General features: G+C 37.4%; 1 protein-coding gene across 4 annotated transcripts in view; it reads left to right on the forward strand.

Moving 5' to 3' along the window:
- Positions 1-16,322, forward strand: part of EYS (eyes shut homolog) — a 790,428-nt gene that overhangs the window by 753,698 nt on the left and 20,408 nt on the right. For all 4 annotated transcript variants that reach the window (XM_026791587.2, XM_074538459.1, XM_074538460.1 and 1 more), the window contains 2 exons: positions 3,457-3,631; positions 10,869-11,041. In XM_026791587.2, the coding sequence (XP_026647388.2) occupies positions 3,457-3,631; positions 10,869-11,041 (348 nt within the window). The remainder of the gene's footprint in view (positions 1-3,456; positions 3,632-10,868; positions 11,042-16,322) is intronic.

Raw genomic sequence — 16,322 nt, forward strand, 5'->3', positions numbered from 1 at the left:
AAAGAGCCATCTCTTCACATAAATTATTTTGCAAAGTAAATAAAATTGCAGGTAATGCAATCACTTTTTAAAAATAGAATAAACCCAGAACACAGTTGAGTTCCAAATAGATACAAATATAGCCTTTCAGTCAAAGTTTAAGCTCATAAAAAGCTAGAGTACATTACAAGCCTGCCAAGGTTGAGACTACTTATCTTTGTGTTCCTGCACCACTGATGTCACAGAGGAAAGTGAGTTCTGCACTGGCTTTTAGTCAGTGCTTATGATCCGTACAGGTACCTCTGGGTGTTTGGGTCACAGCTCTGAGGAGACCTGAGTAGTCACTGTCAGGGCCATTCTTTAAACCAACACTCACAAACAGCAAAGAAAGACAGAGGAAAAGAAAGCATTTAAGGATAGGTAGGATTTAAGAAATCTGTAAATTCAGTACTGCATTCAGATACAATACATTTATCAGTGTATCTATTTCTGTCAGTTCTCTTGCTGCACTTTTAGTACATATTGAAAATGCCTGCTTTGTGTACTTTTTAGCCAAATTAGCACCAAGTGCTTACAAGTGGGCAAGGGATCCTAGCAAAAAATTGCAGAAAAATTCTTTGTGTGATAAGGGTATATCAGAAAAAAAACAAACAAAAAGTAAAGCTGAGCAGTGAAGTAATATATTTTATGATAACACCTCAAGTTTACTTAATCCATTGTTAGTGGTTCTTTAGTGGTTTATGAGCTCTGCTTGACTGGGGTGAAAGCTATAAAATAAATTGATGGTAAAAAAGGACAATAATAGAAAGGTCTAGGTGTGGTCTAAGAAGCCACAATTCAAAAGATTGCAAAAAAAGGGTAGTATACCCTCTGTGAGTGTACAGTCTTGGTGTCTGATTTCTGTTTACTTGCATAAAACTGATGTTCAGAATCACGCCAAGTTTAACTCACAAAGTCGGGAACTTAGAGTTCCTTTTGCAGACTTGGCTGTGTCAGGAAACCTCTCCATTATTCAGAATAGTTGGCAGTCTCTCATTAAAAGGGGCCCAGAACTGGGAGAGCTAAGGAGATTCAGGTCAGAAACAAGGCACATTCATCAGCTGATCCCTCTGCAGAAGGTTGTGTAGTACTTGCTACAACAGGCTCAAATTGCTGCTCTGACTCATTAAATAAAAGATTCAGTTTAACTTAGCTGGGCCAAAACACTCTCGCACCTATTGCATGCTTTGTTTACCAGTGCTCAAGAATTGTTCCTAACCTCGATGGCACAGTTACACTGTGGCTGGTACACTCAAACTAGTCATCAACACAAATGCCAGTTTATTTTCCATGATGACCTGAAAGTCCTTGGGGACTCACTGTGCTTTCCATTGTTTACGCAGAGCTCTGGCTGCTTTTTCTTAGCACTCCAGCGAGACCCAGGAGAACAGAACATGCTTTATCTGCTACTGATAAAGAGATGAAACATTAGTTAGGGTTTACCAAGCATAAGGTGGCCTAAAAAACAACCCTGTAAAAAGCAAAAAGGCAATAATAGAGAGATTGCAAATAACCATCAAACTAGGTTATTTTTAAATTACTTATTAAGAGTTTCTGAATTAATAGTTATGTGTCAATATATAGACAGAGCTACAAAATGTGTGAAATATGGAAAGAGCCAAAGAAAGCTACTTTCACTATCATGAAACTGTTTAAAATAGTTATTTTGCTTGTAGATATTACTTATATTTTGTTTAAAAAAATTATGTAACTATAAAAAATCACATTGTCTTTCAGATGCAAGTCTATTTCTTTTGTGATTTCAGTGAATCATGCAAAAACTCATGTTAAGTGATGCTTTTAAAATCAGTGTAATGATTACTTGCCATCTCCATATCATAACCTTTCCCTGCTTCTAATATTAAGCAGAGAGCCTCTGATATGCACTGCTGAATTCCAACTCTTCTTGTGATTTCAGGCACTGTAGGAATTCTCTACATCTCAACTAAATTTTATAAATCACATTTAAAAAGCTCTGGGCATTTTCAAATACATTTATGTACTAGTTTAAGTAATGTGGTTTGAAATCTGATTTTCAGTTTGAAATTGTATATATATTTATGTATAGATCTGGATGACATTTCAAAAATGTTTAAGGCTACCTTTAAGTGTGACTATACATTACTTGGATGCTGGGGTACATTTTGAAAGGTCATTTAGGATTTGATCCCAAAAAAATGTTATATAAATATATGGCATCACCTTCAGTTTTGCAGTATAGAAATAAGCACATGGAGCCATAAACATGATCTAGAAGTACTGGTGACTTCAGCCTGACCCATAAGGCAGACTATCCTGTGACACCACCAGGCAGAGCAAAGTGTCTCCGGAGGGGCAGTCCCTGGAAAGCTCACAGGCTGAGCAGGAGCTGCTGGGAAGGAGCAAGCAGGGAACACCTCTGCTTCACTTGGAAGCTTTAGCTCCTCCTTTCACTTGGGATACCAATGGATTATGACATTAAAAGAAAATCACAGCATAGATCCAGGCACTGGCACTCGATCATCTTTACAAAACATTTTTACAAATAAATTATTACAATATTCCCTAACAAATGTTTATGACAATTATTGTTTTCCTAAACAATTCTTTACTGTGTTCAGGGACTTAAAATAATCTTTGGATCATTTCCCAGCGGCAGTCTGCATGCAGCTGTACTCTTCTGTAAAGTAATAAAAGTTTGATAATAAAATTGTGACCATGCCAGGTCACTTGGCCGCAGGACCGAGCAGTAGACGCAGAAGTGTTTACCTTACAAGTATATGTTAATTCTTAAAATTATTTTCTGAGATTAAGGGCCTGAAGAGGCAATCTACCTCGACCTAAAAATGTCATGTGTGACATGACCTGCATGTACCAAGGACTGAAGCATTCACTTGAGAAGGGAAGAATTTGAGTCATTACCTGAAGCAGTCCTTTTCAGCCTATGGAAATTCAAGTCCACATTCCTTATTTGCATTATATTCTTTGATGCCTTCTGGATTCTATTATATTTTATATTAAGTAGATTTCTTGCTATGCTTCTCTTTTTTTTTCTTGGGTTTTGGGGGCTTTAGTGGGTTGATTGGTTGGTTTTTTGGTGTTTTATATTTTGTTGGGATTTGTGACTGTTTTTATCTGATATAGAAACATTCCTGTAAGAGCATGAGTGTGTAAACACAAAATTGCATCTAGTCACTGACTTTATATTCTGTCTCTTCCTTAAGAAACTATTTCTTTTGTTTTACGCACCATTAAATGAAGGACTTCTGATCATCCACTGATTTGCCTGAACAGAAAGTAGCTGGCCTACCTTTATCTCCTGTAGATGGTATGGTTGCCCATTCACTGAAGATATTCTGGAGGAACCCGCTCACTGAGGGTTGACACTGTCCTGTTGTTCAGTTTTGCCTTTCACTATCTGTTTTAAACTTAATTTCTTTCTTTTTTTCTACTTTTGAGGTTGCATTTTTGATGTTCAGGTTCGCACCAGCCTTAATAAAGAGTTTAAGTCACCAGGAACTCCAGAAGGACACCCCAATTCTGGTCGCAGTGTTGGACAATGTAAAGATTCCCCATGCAGTTTAATAAAATGCAGAAATGGTGGCAAGTGCATTGAAAGTGGCTCTACTGTTTAGTAAGTAAATATTTATATATATTTATATATATATATGTTTTTAGGCACAGCATAGACTGTCCCTAGACTAATAACTGTGGTAATTTATTGTGTTCGTAACAGAATGAGGAAGGAAGGAAGGAAGGGAAGGAAGGAAAGGAAGGGAAGGAAGGGAGGAAGGAAAGGAAGGGAGGGAGGAAGGAAGGGAGGGAGGGAGGGAGGGAGGGAGGAAGGGAGGAAGGAAGGAAGGAAGGAAGGAAGGAAGGAAGGAAGGAAGGAAGGAAGGAAGGAAGGAAGGAAGGAAGGAAGGAAGGAAGGAAGGAAGGAAGGAAGGAAGGAAGGAAGGAAGGAAGGAAGGAAGGAAGGAAGGAAGGAAGGAAGGAAGGAAGGAAGGTGATGAAAGTTCATTCAGTTAGACAAACACATTAATATTAAAATAATGTTAGAACCATTTCTGGGGAATATTTTTAAGAAATTCCATGGACTGGTTGTGCTCCACTAAATCACTGGCATCCAGACCTACTGGAAAATGCATGGGAAGAATTAGATGTGTGACCCTTTCTTTAGAATTAAATGAGCAGCTGGAATAGCAGAGAAAAAGTAATAAAGAGGAGAGCTTGACTGTGTTAATGTCCAAATGTGACTGATGGGGCAAAAACAGGCAATGTCTGTTTCCTGGGAATTATTATTTTCCATTAAAAAACCCCTTGTGGAATAAACCACCGACTGTCCAATATTAGAAAGTTCTGAACCAGTTTAAACTGTAGGAGCTCCAGACATTGTTCAAAGTCTGTCAGCTCATCTCTAAGCTGCTCACCTGGCTGATCTGTGGGATGAGAGGAGGTAACCAGGAGAGGTTGCCCAAAAGATGAGTCTCTGGTCTTTCATGCCTTGTCTCTCAGTGTAGAGGGAGCTGAGTGCCCAGGCTGTATGCACAGAGGGAGGAAGCTCATTTGCAGTTCCAAATTGCTGTTGAGTGTCAACACTTCCATTGTAATGAATTTTGTTTTCACTTTGCAACACAGCTGTAAAACCTTTGCTGATGAGGATTTTTTATTTTAGAAGTATCTGCCAAGATTAATTGTGCTTGCTTCCCCTTATGTGCTTTCACATGTGCTCATTTATTTCCACATATTTGAATAAATTTTTTAAAAAGGGAAAAGTGCTGATTTAAAACTTGTTAAGATACTGACTGGAAACATTGCAGACAGCAAGACAGATTTGAATGAGAAAAAAGGCTTTGCACTATGGAGCCTCTGTATGATGCTTCTTAAAACAACAAAAACCTGCCTTTCTGTGTGCTATGAAGAAAAACATTTGCATACCTGTCAAACCAAAAACAATCTACTAACTCTGTATTGGAGAGAGAATTATTTGGTAATTGGTTTTGCTGCCTGTGACACATATCTTCACCTGTAAGAAAATTTGTACAAAAAAACTGCTTCTAGAGCTAGTAAACTGTACTCATATTTGGAAAACTGACCCCAAGATTAGCACACAGATTGCTACCCATTCCCCTAATGAGTGTATTTATATTCTGCTAAATACAGTAATGAAGGAAATACTTTAAAAAAATATAATTTGGAATTGTTTTCTGATTGTTGCACTGCTGCATGTCACAACTGTTGCACTTTGCAGGATCCTTCCAGAGCTGTTAAACCCTTGACATTTGATCTTTCTGAGGAACAAGAAAGGATAATGGTCTTTCTCCTTATGAGCACATTAGAGGCAATACAAAACCAAAATTGCAACACAAAAAAAGCATAAATATGGGCTGAAATGTCCCACTCCCATCCATCCACCCACCTAAATCCTTGCTTCAGCAATTTACTCAGCTGTGCTGTCACCTTCATGTCCCTAAGGTGAACCACCACCAGCAGCATACAGAGCCCATTTGGAAAGCAGGTGGCAGGCTAGAATGGCAGCTGGTGACAGAAGAACATAGCAAGCTTGGTATTATAGACAAAGTTCTTTTTCATCATCACAGTTTGTACTCCAGATTAGTTTAGGGATTATTCTAAAATTTCTGGGGCACTGGCGGAAGGGGGAAGGAAGGACGGAAAAAAGGTGTAATTTGGTTTTTCTGGTGGTTTGTTTGTTTGCATTTAATTTATAGTGACCTACTACTGAATTCTCGTCCTGTCCCCATATCTCAGGACAGCTAGGTCTTCACACACCAGGCGCATGTGCATGCATGTACCAGTAATGGCCGCCTTTTCCTCTCACAGAAAAAGTGAGCATTGCCAAAGAGACATGGATTTAGCTTACATCTAATTTCTGTCAAAGTGCAGTAGCTGTCAATATTGTCTCAATATATTTTCTCAGAGGGAACTTCTTTCTAATTTCAAATCATCTGTGTTCCTTTGAAGAGCAGAGTCTTTGAGGGAACTGGATTTGTGTTCAAATATTTTCTCTGCTGAAATGAGATCTCTCCAGAGGTTTTGGTTGCTGTTTTGAGCTATTTTTATGTCTTGCTTTCACCACCCTGCCAGAAAGTGTGCAGTGCTGTTAAGCTGTAGATTCAGTTGCTATAGGGATAATGCTCTGATTTAAATAGAAACAGAAATATGCAGCATTAATCTTTACATTCTGGCCAGCAACAAGGCACAACTGCTGCATTTTAAAAAAACAAAGGGGAATTACTGGAATATTAAAATGAAGAATATAATTTTCAAGGGACAATAATATCCCCTATTATTTTATTGATGATGCAAAATTATGGAAAATAGAAAATTTCATGTAACAAGATTGTCTGCTAGGTGTTATGGCTACTTCTTGTTGGTGAAGTAAGAAAAAAAATGTATCTTGTGTGCTCTTTGAACAGAACATCAGACAAAATGGAGAAGATTCAATCTGCTGAATGTGAGCGTGCAGTGCTACTTTAGACCCCTCTGGGTATATGTCTGGCCATCAGCTGTGGCTTCAGAAGAACTTGGGACTTGAATAAGTTTTCTGTCATATCTCCAAGCCTCATGTGGATTTCTCAGTATTCTATAGCTTTCAAAGAGAACAGCCACTCAGGTTTCAGAAATTAAATCATACCCCATATGTGTGGGGTGGCCCACAATAGGAGCTTCTGTAGTCTCATTATTCGGCTAGATTCAACTGAAATAAATTTGCAGTGCAAGGACAGAATCAATATGGAACACATGGACATAAGTCTCATACTCTGTAAGGAAAAATACATTTCTCTGTTTAATAATCATGGTTTAAAACAATACAAGGTTCTGTTTTGAGGGGTGAATTTGCTATCTAAAATCTTTCATCCAATTTGCCTTATTTAATAGGACACTTTTGCAGCATTCCATGGTTCTCTTTGTTTAAATACAGCTGATTCTCTTCCAATCTTGTTTCCTTCAGGCTCCATCCTTATCTTCCAGCCTGAACATAGATTGTTTTTTGTTAATGCTCTGGTTTTCCACTGTGTGAATTTGAAACCACTCTTACTTAGAAATTTCCTTTCTTGCACAGAATCTTTCCACTACAAAACAAATTCAAGAATTGTATCAAGAAATCTCCTGTGGATTGGGGCAGCTTGATGGGGCTAATACATGCCAATATGGATTTAAGATTTCCTGGTCCTGCATTATCTGAGATACTTAAATGATGCTGAGATATGTTTCAGTTCCTCCTGAAGAAGTGTTTGGAGGTCACACAAGATACCCTAGCGAGTTTCAGATGTCACTAAACATCTGCCCGATCTCAGCTGGTCTCACTAATTTGATAAATTAATTAAGCGTCTGATCTCCATTGAGTATATGCCCATCTTGCATATAGAATCCTAAATTCAGGTCAGAATGTGCAGACCTGAACATCTCCTTTTCTGCTATAAGGTTACTTGTTTGATTTGATACCTATACATTTGCATAGCTATGGGAAATTCCATATTTGTTACCATTGAGAATGACTTTTTAAATGAAATATTTTCCATATTTAATGGAAGAATGTTTTTTGTTTTGTTTCAGATCTAAGTTATCTTTCCAATTCTTCACTAATCCTTTAGGATCTTTAGTTATTTCACTATAAAGTTCAAGAAAGTTTGAACAGGATTCTGTGCAATAACACACACACTTCTTACATATTTTATGTGTAAGATTACTTTTCATTACTTTTTTTTTTTATTTTTGCCTGAATTTTGATAAAAAATTTTGGGTTTGGTTCATAATCGACAGTGACATACACTTGTCATCCTTGCTTATGTAAAAACTGTGTTATTAGCTTGAGAGTTAATTTTGCCTTTGGTAAGGAACTTTGAACCTGAATAAACAATTCTATGAATATTGAATGACACTTTTAAGCATTTTTCAAGAAGCAAAAAAGAAAATGCCATTAAATTAATTCATCCTTGAGCTTTCTAAATACAAATATTTCAGAACTTGCAGTAGTATTTGAATTTCCAAAATTTAAAAGGAGTTTGTTTTGCTTCCTGAACTGACTAACTTTGTCCCGTACTTACTCTGAAATGCATTCTGTTGAGATTCCTTGGCAATACCAGGTGATTCAAGATTATACAGTTTGTTTTGACACAAAATCATTGACATTTTGACACAAAATCAAAGTTGTATTTGAAAGCCTTTCTATTCTTTCCCACCTGAAAATATGCTTTAGAAAAGAAGAAAAAAGAAAAAAAGACATTTTGGCAGTTCCTCTTGAGATACTGGTATCTCTAGGATAGAAAAATTAATTTAATCCATGTTCTTCAAGAAGCCTGAAAATAGGAAAGTATCTCGCAGTGACATTGTCTCCTAAGACACATAAACTTAGTGTCTCCAGGTGAGGTAAATGTGTAGGATCCTATTAGAGTCAGTGGAGATCCAGGCCTTTCCAGTTGTCTAAACACTGGCATTCCAATGGCACAGGTCCTGGGATACTTTTCTGGTCCTCATAGGAGCACAGAAATGGAGCACTCCAGAGGAGCACAGTCTTCTGCAGCTCTTCTGCTGGCTCACACATCTCTCAGACACACCATGGATCAGAGGGCAAATATCATTTGTCAGTGTTGAGGCCACTGAATGCAGGACTTCATCATTAGGGCCATGCATGTGCTGGTTTGTGGGGTGGATGGGGCTCCAGGTGCCATGACTGTTCCTGCTCGATCACCACTGATTGATTAGTAGCTGAGCTCACTTACTTGAGGATCCCATTGCTTATACTTGGGCATTCTGTTCGATCTCTGTCAGAAACTTGTCTCCCTGGCCAACAGCTGCCTCTCTCTCTCTAGGGCCGCTGGGAGCCAGCTGGGCACCTGATGTATCATCAAATTCACTGCCTTCATCTCAGAGTGAATCTCACCTCTTATACCTAAAGAAATACAAGAAGCATCTGGATGATGCTCTTACTCATACAATTTACTTTTAGGTAGTTCTGCAAGGAGCAGGGAGTTGGACTCAAAGATCCCTATGAGTGCCTTCCAACTTGAGGTATTTTGTGATTCTAAATAGGTCTCTAAATCCCTGAGTCAAGTCACTAGTGCAAGTTATTGAGCTCTAGAAAAACAAGCAACCAAAACCAGGAAGACATAGAGAAAACTAGACCAGCATGGCAGGCTGTATGATGGAAAATTTCTAAAACACTTCTTCTTCCACATCTCTCTAAAGATTAGGAAATTTTGGATCTAACTTCTCAACAGCTGTCCAGCTACCTTAGGTGTGTTAAATGGGCTTCATTTGGTGATAGATCATTGCTACTGTAGGCCAGCAAACAGGTTCAGCTCTGTGCAAATAATTTTAAATTAATTTAAAAACTTGACTTCTGTTAGATCATAAGAGACAAGATTTAAAAGAAATTTAAAGACATAAGCAGACATAAGCCAGAGAAAGGGGAAGAAGCCTCATGTGCAATGCCCAAGAGCAGCAGCAGCACCTCCAGCAGCCTCCCTCATGGCACAAGGAAGGGGCACTGCTGTTTGCACTCAGGGAGTTAAATCACATCCCCTCTCAGCAGCTTTCATGCATCAAAGCATGACATTTATAGCTGAGACACAAAGCATTCTGATGCTGACTTTGATGAATTGAGGTGCTTTTGCTTTTGCAAGGTCCTGTCCTCTTTTCCCCTTCACTCCAAATGTCTGTTTATCACTCTGAAGGGTTTGTTGGCTGTGCTTTGTTTACATGCTGTCTGATCTGAAGGTTTGGTGAAACAGCAGTTTCACAAGCTCCTCATTATGTTTTATGCAGAAGCAGTGGGCTGATTAATGGAGGATATGCAAATCAGTCAGTGCAAGGAAAAATTCAAGAGTTTGCACAAAGCAAAAAACCAAACAAACATGGACCAGTCAAAACCCAATCAAAATATGAGTTTTCATTCTTAGCCTTGAGAGAGAAAACTTCCAGTGAAAAAATTCATAAATGTTTTTATTCAGGGGAATAAGTTTTTAATAATAAAGAGATACAAAATACTAGAATAAAAATAGGTCTAAATATGTAATTTTAACTCTTTTGTAAGGAGGCCATTTTAAACATAAATGCCAAGTGTATTCTGTATTTAACAATTTCTATAGAATTCATACTAATTTTAAATTTATAAGTTAGTGTGACTTTTTTGGGTTTGTTTTGCAGCCTGGATGAAAGAAAGGCATAAAGTGTAGCAGAAAATAACAAGTTCAATGGTTCAGTCAGTTTAGAAAGTTTACATTTGGTATAGGATTACAATCATAGATATATGAAACTCAGATTGCCACCTCTTTCATGGCTATACCTACTATCCTCTTTTCCATCAAGTGCTTCAACAAACCTACATCTGATACTCCAGTTATAAGAATTTAGAAAATTACCAATGGCTAAGTGAAAGGCAGTTGCTGACAGACTCAAATTTTAGTAGCTAAAATTTGTAACTGTTGGCAATTCCCTGATGCTGGTTTTATTTTTATGACTGTTTTTTGCTGCTTACCTTTCCCTTTTAATGCCCACTTTAACTCCTCCTGGTGAAGCCAGGGCCTTTTGGAAGTATTTGTAGAGCAAAACAAACATATGAAAGCTACAAGCCTTTTTTATTTTTAAACAGATGCTAATATTGTAATGTTACTATTCATGATAAAATATTTATTTCCTGTTATGTACATTTTTCTTTTATAATAAAATTAACATATCAAATAGTTAAATGAGGAACTTGATTACTACCCTATTCTTGTTAACTATTTTCATTCAGGTTTTTCAATATAGGTGTCCAAATTTGAAAATCTCTTGATTAGATTGCTACTGACACGTTGATTTCTTTTGATAATGCTGTTGTATTCTTTCCCTTCATTTATCCTCCGCAGCTGTGACTGCCTCACTGGATGGAAAGGTGCATTTTGCACAGAAACTGTGTCAGTGTGTGATCCTGAGCATGATCCTCCACATCTGTGTCAGCAAGGCAGTACCTGTGTGCCACTGCCTGGTGGCTACACATGTCACTGTCCTCTTGGAACAACTGGTGCCTACTGTGAACAAGGTATGTCAAATGCACAGTACATTGTACACACAGTTAGGTGATGTAAAACCACAGCATTTTGCAATATATCAGTTAAATGTGACATAGAGACACAAAATACAAAATAGATTTAAGAAAATTATGTTCCTTTCTGTTGGAAAAAGTAATTTAAAACAATGAATTATTAGATATTGTTTCCTTACTTTGCTTATTTTTAATGCCATGTTTTCCTTCAATTTTTTCAAATCAATCAACCAAGCTCTCAAGCATGATTTGTCAGGCACCAAGGGGACAGAAAGAATTGCAGAGCAATGTTATAGTGCTTAGTTCAATTCCCAAGCTCATCATAATGAAGTATGATGGGAAATACACTTGAGATCACAGTAGAGGGAAGCATCTGGGACCTTATCCAATTTCTACTGATCCTAATGGTGAGGTTCCTGTTGACTTTACAGCCTCCTGGGTAGGGATGCACTGATAATGATGACAAGAGATGCAAACATCACTGTAAAAATCCACAAGTGATTATTCTCCCTGGCTTTCTTTCAACAAGCCACTTTCAAAATATTTGCTCAGTTTGCAGGTTTTGCATTTTTTACCCTCATGTAAAGGAATTCTTTATGCTTTCTTCTCTGAGAGATTGTGCAAATATTCAACAATGTGGACACACAGGTGTTGCAAGCTCAGGGACTTTTCCTGAAAGTGTCCAAACTGACTCTGTGTGTAAGGAGGTACAGTCCACACCCTCTATTCCACAGCTCTTAGATTCACGTTAATTTTGTACAAGCTTTTGTTTTGCTGTTGAGAAGCTTTCTGTAAAACTTTTGGAGAACTCCAGTTACAGTTAAATAGCTGCCTTCCCAAGCTGCCTGTCAAGGTCCAGCTCTCTTGTTGTGTGAGTTTGAAGCACAAAACTGAAAAGCTGAACTGCATTTGACCTGATTTGCAGTCCTCCTCACCCTGTAGATGGATAGTTCTTAAATCCCATTACATGTGGAATTGGTAGGCTCAAATGAAAAAGAATATAACTTCTGGAAAGTTACTGTTGAATTCCTTATTCCACGTAAGAATGTGCTTCCTTTATTGCCTCTGCTGCAACAGCTGTTCAAGGCTCTTTCTATGAACTTTTCAATTTTGAATTCTTATTTGAAGTGAGGTTTTCAAAAGTAATGCCATCTGGATTCAGGACACTGATCATCAGGATATGTGCTATACACAAAGCTGGTAATTAATCAGGTACACAGTCCTGTGTTCTGGTCCCAGAATACATTTGGGTCTTCTTATGATGGCCACATTATCAGTATAGGACTTATATTGGAGCAAGAGAAAATTGTATTTCTTACAGATTGTCTTTCTTGCAGTAATTCTTCACCTGATAAAGACATTAGAGGGTTCATCTCTGTTTTATTTAAAAGCTTTCCTTTTATGAATAGGTACTGTGGATCCTGACCAAACTCTGTGCCCTGTATTTCACCTTACTCTGTGGCAGAATAATGAATTATCATGAGATTTTTGAAAGAGCAGTTTGCACTTTTAGTGGATGGCAAATTGCTAAAAAACAGCTGCTTATCAAGATTGAATATCTCATCTCTGGATTAATGGTGGTTATTGGAGCCAAAGGAAAAAGAGACAGAGAGCAATGAAAGGCCCAAGGGACTGGGAGAAACAAAGGGTAATTAAAGGATGAAGACTAATGAATGTACCGGCAGGAAGGAAAAAAGTGTGAGAAGAAGACAAAAGAGATTTATGAAGCAAGAAGAGCATAGAGTAGAATTACAAAGGGTAAGAACAAACAGGGCTTTACCAGATAACAGCAACTGGTAAAGACAGCACAACAGTATGGATTGCACAGGAACAGGTCAGGTGAAGCAAGAAAATGGGGCAATAGGGGTAGAACCACAATAATAAGCAAGAGCACTCTGAACACAACTATTAAGGTACTCAGGCTAAATCATCAATAAACAAGCATTAACTTGTTTGGCAAACACTAAAAATGTTTGAGGTTCTTTATTAACTATGTACATGAGAGAGGATACATGAAAGCAAATGAGCAGATGAGGATGATGCCCTTCTTCACTGTAATGGTCTTGCCTAGAGAATCAGCTCAAGCCACCAAGGATGCAATGGCTGTCAGCACAGAGATAGGGTGCATTATGGTTAAGCTTTAGATGTCAGAGCTCCACTAGCAACTGTTCAGTGGTTGGAAAACTAAGTTAGAACAAGACTAAGCACAGGGAGAGAAAGTTCTGTTAAAGAACACAATTTTCATGGCACACTTATGGCCCGAGAGTCACAGGACTCACTTGAATATCTCACAGCGACATTGCCAATAGGCAAATTGAGCAATACTCTCAGGAGGTTGCAGAAAGGTCTTAGAGGAAATAGAAGGAAATAAACCCACTTGACAATGAGAAGGTAGCAATTTCAATTAGTCTTAATTTCCTATTGCCTGTGCACAACAAATTCATATTCAGGAAGTAGTGCAGTGATATTTTGTAGGCTGAAATACTGAGAGCAAATATTTCACTGTATATTTCAACCTGGCAAAGCAAGTACCAGGACTTGCTTTTCTCAGAGAAAGATCAAGAGGTTCAGCAGGTAGACAGTACCCTGGTGACTGACAAATAGAAAGATGCCTGTAAAATTTAAGACCAGTTTTGGGAAGGCAAGCATCCATAATGAGCACTAGGAAAGAAGGACAGGGATGTAAATTAGATCAGAATGGGCCCAAGAAATAAAGCCTTGTCATGCAAGGCAGAGTAATACATTTGTTCAACAACTTAAAACTCCACTTCTTGGGTGTACTGTGTTGTCCAAACCCATTAACACTCATAAAACGAGAGTGTTAGCTTTAGAAAGCTAACACTGATGTAAACAAACAAAAATGTTATTAATTTATACCTCCAGAAACAAAAGTGATTTAAATGAAATGAGAAGGAAATAGAAGATTCATGGAGGAGTCTATTTTGCTTGGTGTCAACATTGCCATTTGGACTCAAACCACTTCCAAGACTCTTTGTGACACATGAAGCAGCGAATCTTGTTCCACTGGTTTGAAAAGGTCACAGCTGTGACAGCAACACAGCAAAGCCAGCCCAGCTCCTGAGGTGCATAAATGGCATCCAAACATTGCCATGATCTGACCCAGCATTAATTCTTAGTTAGCAGTCCCATAACCACAAGTATTGGAAATATGGGGAAGTAGTTTATCTAGGGTTTTTTTAAAAATTGTTATGTTTTCCATGACACCAAAACATGATGTTAATAAAATCTTTGGGTCATTTGACTTAAAGTTTGCAACTAAAGCACCAGACAATTATAACTTTTCTTCTGATTAAGAAGATTCAGCCCACAGCAGCATAATAATTTAGTTATTTCAAGAACACACAATATTCAAAACCAACAAGAGTTTCCAGTAATTTGTCTGGGGAGTGTCCTGCATGGTTTTCCAGGCCAAATTCCAGCATATTCCATTTGTGCCTATGAATACCTTTGTAATTAGATCTCTCAAAGGGCTTCTGAAGAGGGAGAAGTCTCTAAGGACCTGTTTTTTCAGTTCCCCTGCAAGTGTATAATAGACCTGTTGGTTTCACTGTGATTATTACTGTGAGAAAGAGTGGGCAAGATCAAATGTCAAGGATGATTCTTCCTGAGAAAGAAGAAACAGTGTAAAACCCTTTTACAGCAGGTAGTTTAATTATATAGCACATTATTACATATGTAATACACAATATCTTTTTTCACAAATAGTAATTATTAAGATATGTGAATATTAAAATTACAGGCATTATCCTTAATTACAGCCTGCATTTATATTTTAATCTCTGCTGAATTCTATCTTAGCAGCTTATTCCTCTCCTAAGAGCTGTGTGCCTGTGTGAGGCCAGTCAGTAATCCTGTCTCCAGCAGTGGCCAACAATGGAGGTTTAGAGAAAAAATTGACACAGCAACTACATGCAATATCTCCCTGAAGCACTCTTTTAGAATCTAAACATTTACTGCTTACCTCTTTTTTTCTTGCCATTTGTCTTAATGGATTAAATCAAGTCTTGAATCTTGTCATAAGCAGCATCACCAAAGGCTATGACAAACTTGAACAAAAATAAATTTTAAGTCAATAAAGTTCCTCTGACGTTCCATTACACATTGAGATATATTTACACATAAGATAGAGTTTCTATAGGTCCTGAGTATATTTATTTCCCAGATAATTTTGTAGAGGAATTAAGAAGACCTACAATTTCAGATTAGTTAATTGTGAGAAAACAGAAAAAATAATGTTATTTAAGGGGATAGCAATGCAATATTTGAAAGATTCTATAGATGGCACTATTGGAGAACACTTGCCGGTGGTGAAAATAAACAGAGTTTTCATCACAGCATTTCTATGAATTTTAAATTATTCAGCAGTTTTCTTTAGCAGGAATAGTTTGTGCCACATACATTCATAAAATCTATTGTGATAATTTTTCTTGACTTCAAGGCATGGTAACAGAATGCTACTGCCTTTTTCACAAAGAAACAAGTTAATAAACAGAATTCTTCAACTGTATATTAGTCTCTGAATTCCGCAGCTACTAATATCGCCTGTCAATGAACAACTCTTGAAGGACTGAAAGAAAATGTAAAGAGTTTTCATTGCTCCATCCTTGGTTTAAAGAGATACATGTCAAGCAATAAAGCCATTTCCTTGATGAACAAAGGGTGAGCAACTTCCTTGGGCTATGTTTATTCAGCTCAAGTCAATTTCCTACATATTATTTTGATGTCAAATTATTCTGATATAAAAGTATAGCAAATTTTTGAAACTACCTGATAAACGAACAGAACAAAAACCCTTTACTTTTGAAATAATTTTTACTATAAATATTTTTTACTTTCTACACAGTATAGAATGTTACTTGACTTATTTTGGCTACTATTGTAAGATAAATTAATTCACAGTAAGGTTTAGCTCAACTTGTACATGACAAGACACCTTATATACACAGTCATGTGCACTTATGTTGGATTTACCTGACAATGCAGTTGGACTTGCACAGTCTGTTTCATAGTTACCATTAGGACACTTGTTTCTATGTTTAACCATAAGGGCAATTTGCTATTGAGTCACAGTGACTATTGTCACTATTGTCACTATTGTCTTTTAGTCATGTAAGCAATGCCAATCCCATCAAGCTTTGTGTCCAGTGACATTTTTTGAAAATTTGTGGCAACATGAGAAAATGCTTAAGTAGTAGCCACAGCATTCATGTTGCATAAGGATAAAATGTGTTGTCTAAATTTTACCTGAAAGGTAGTT

Source organism: Zonotrichia albicollis, chromosome 3 (assembly GCF_047830755.1).
Source record: "Zonotrichia albicollis isolate bZonAlb1 chromosome 3, bZonAlb1.hap1, whole genome shotgun sequence".
In the NCBI taxonomy this organism is placed as follows: Eukaryota; Metazoa; Chordata; class Aves; order Passeriformes; family Passerellidae; genus Zonotrichia; species Zonotrichia albicollis.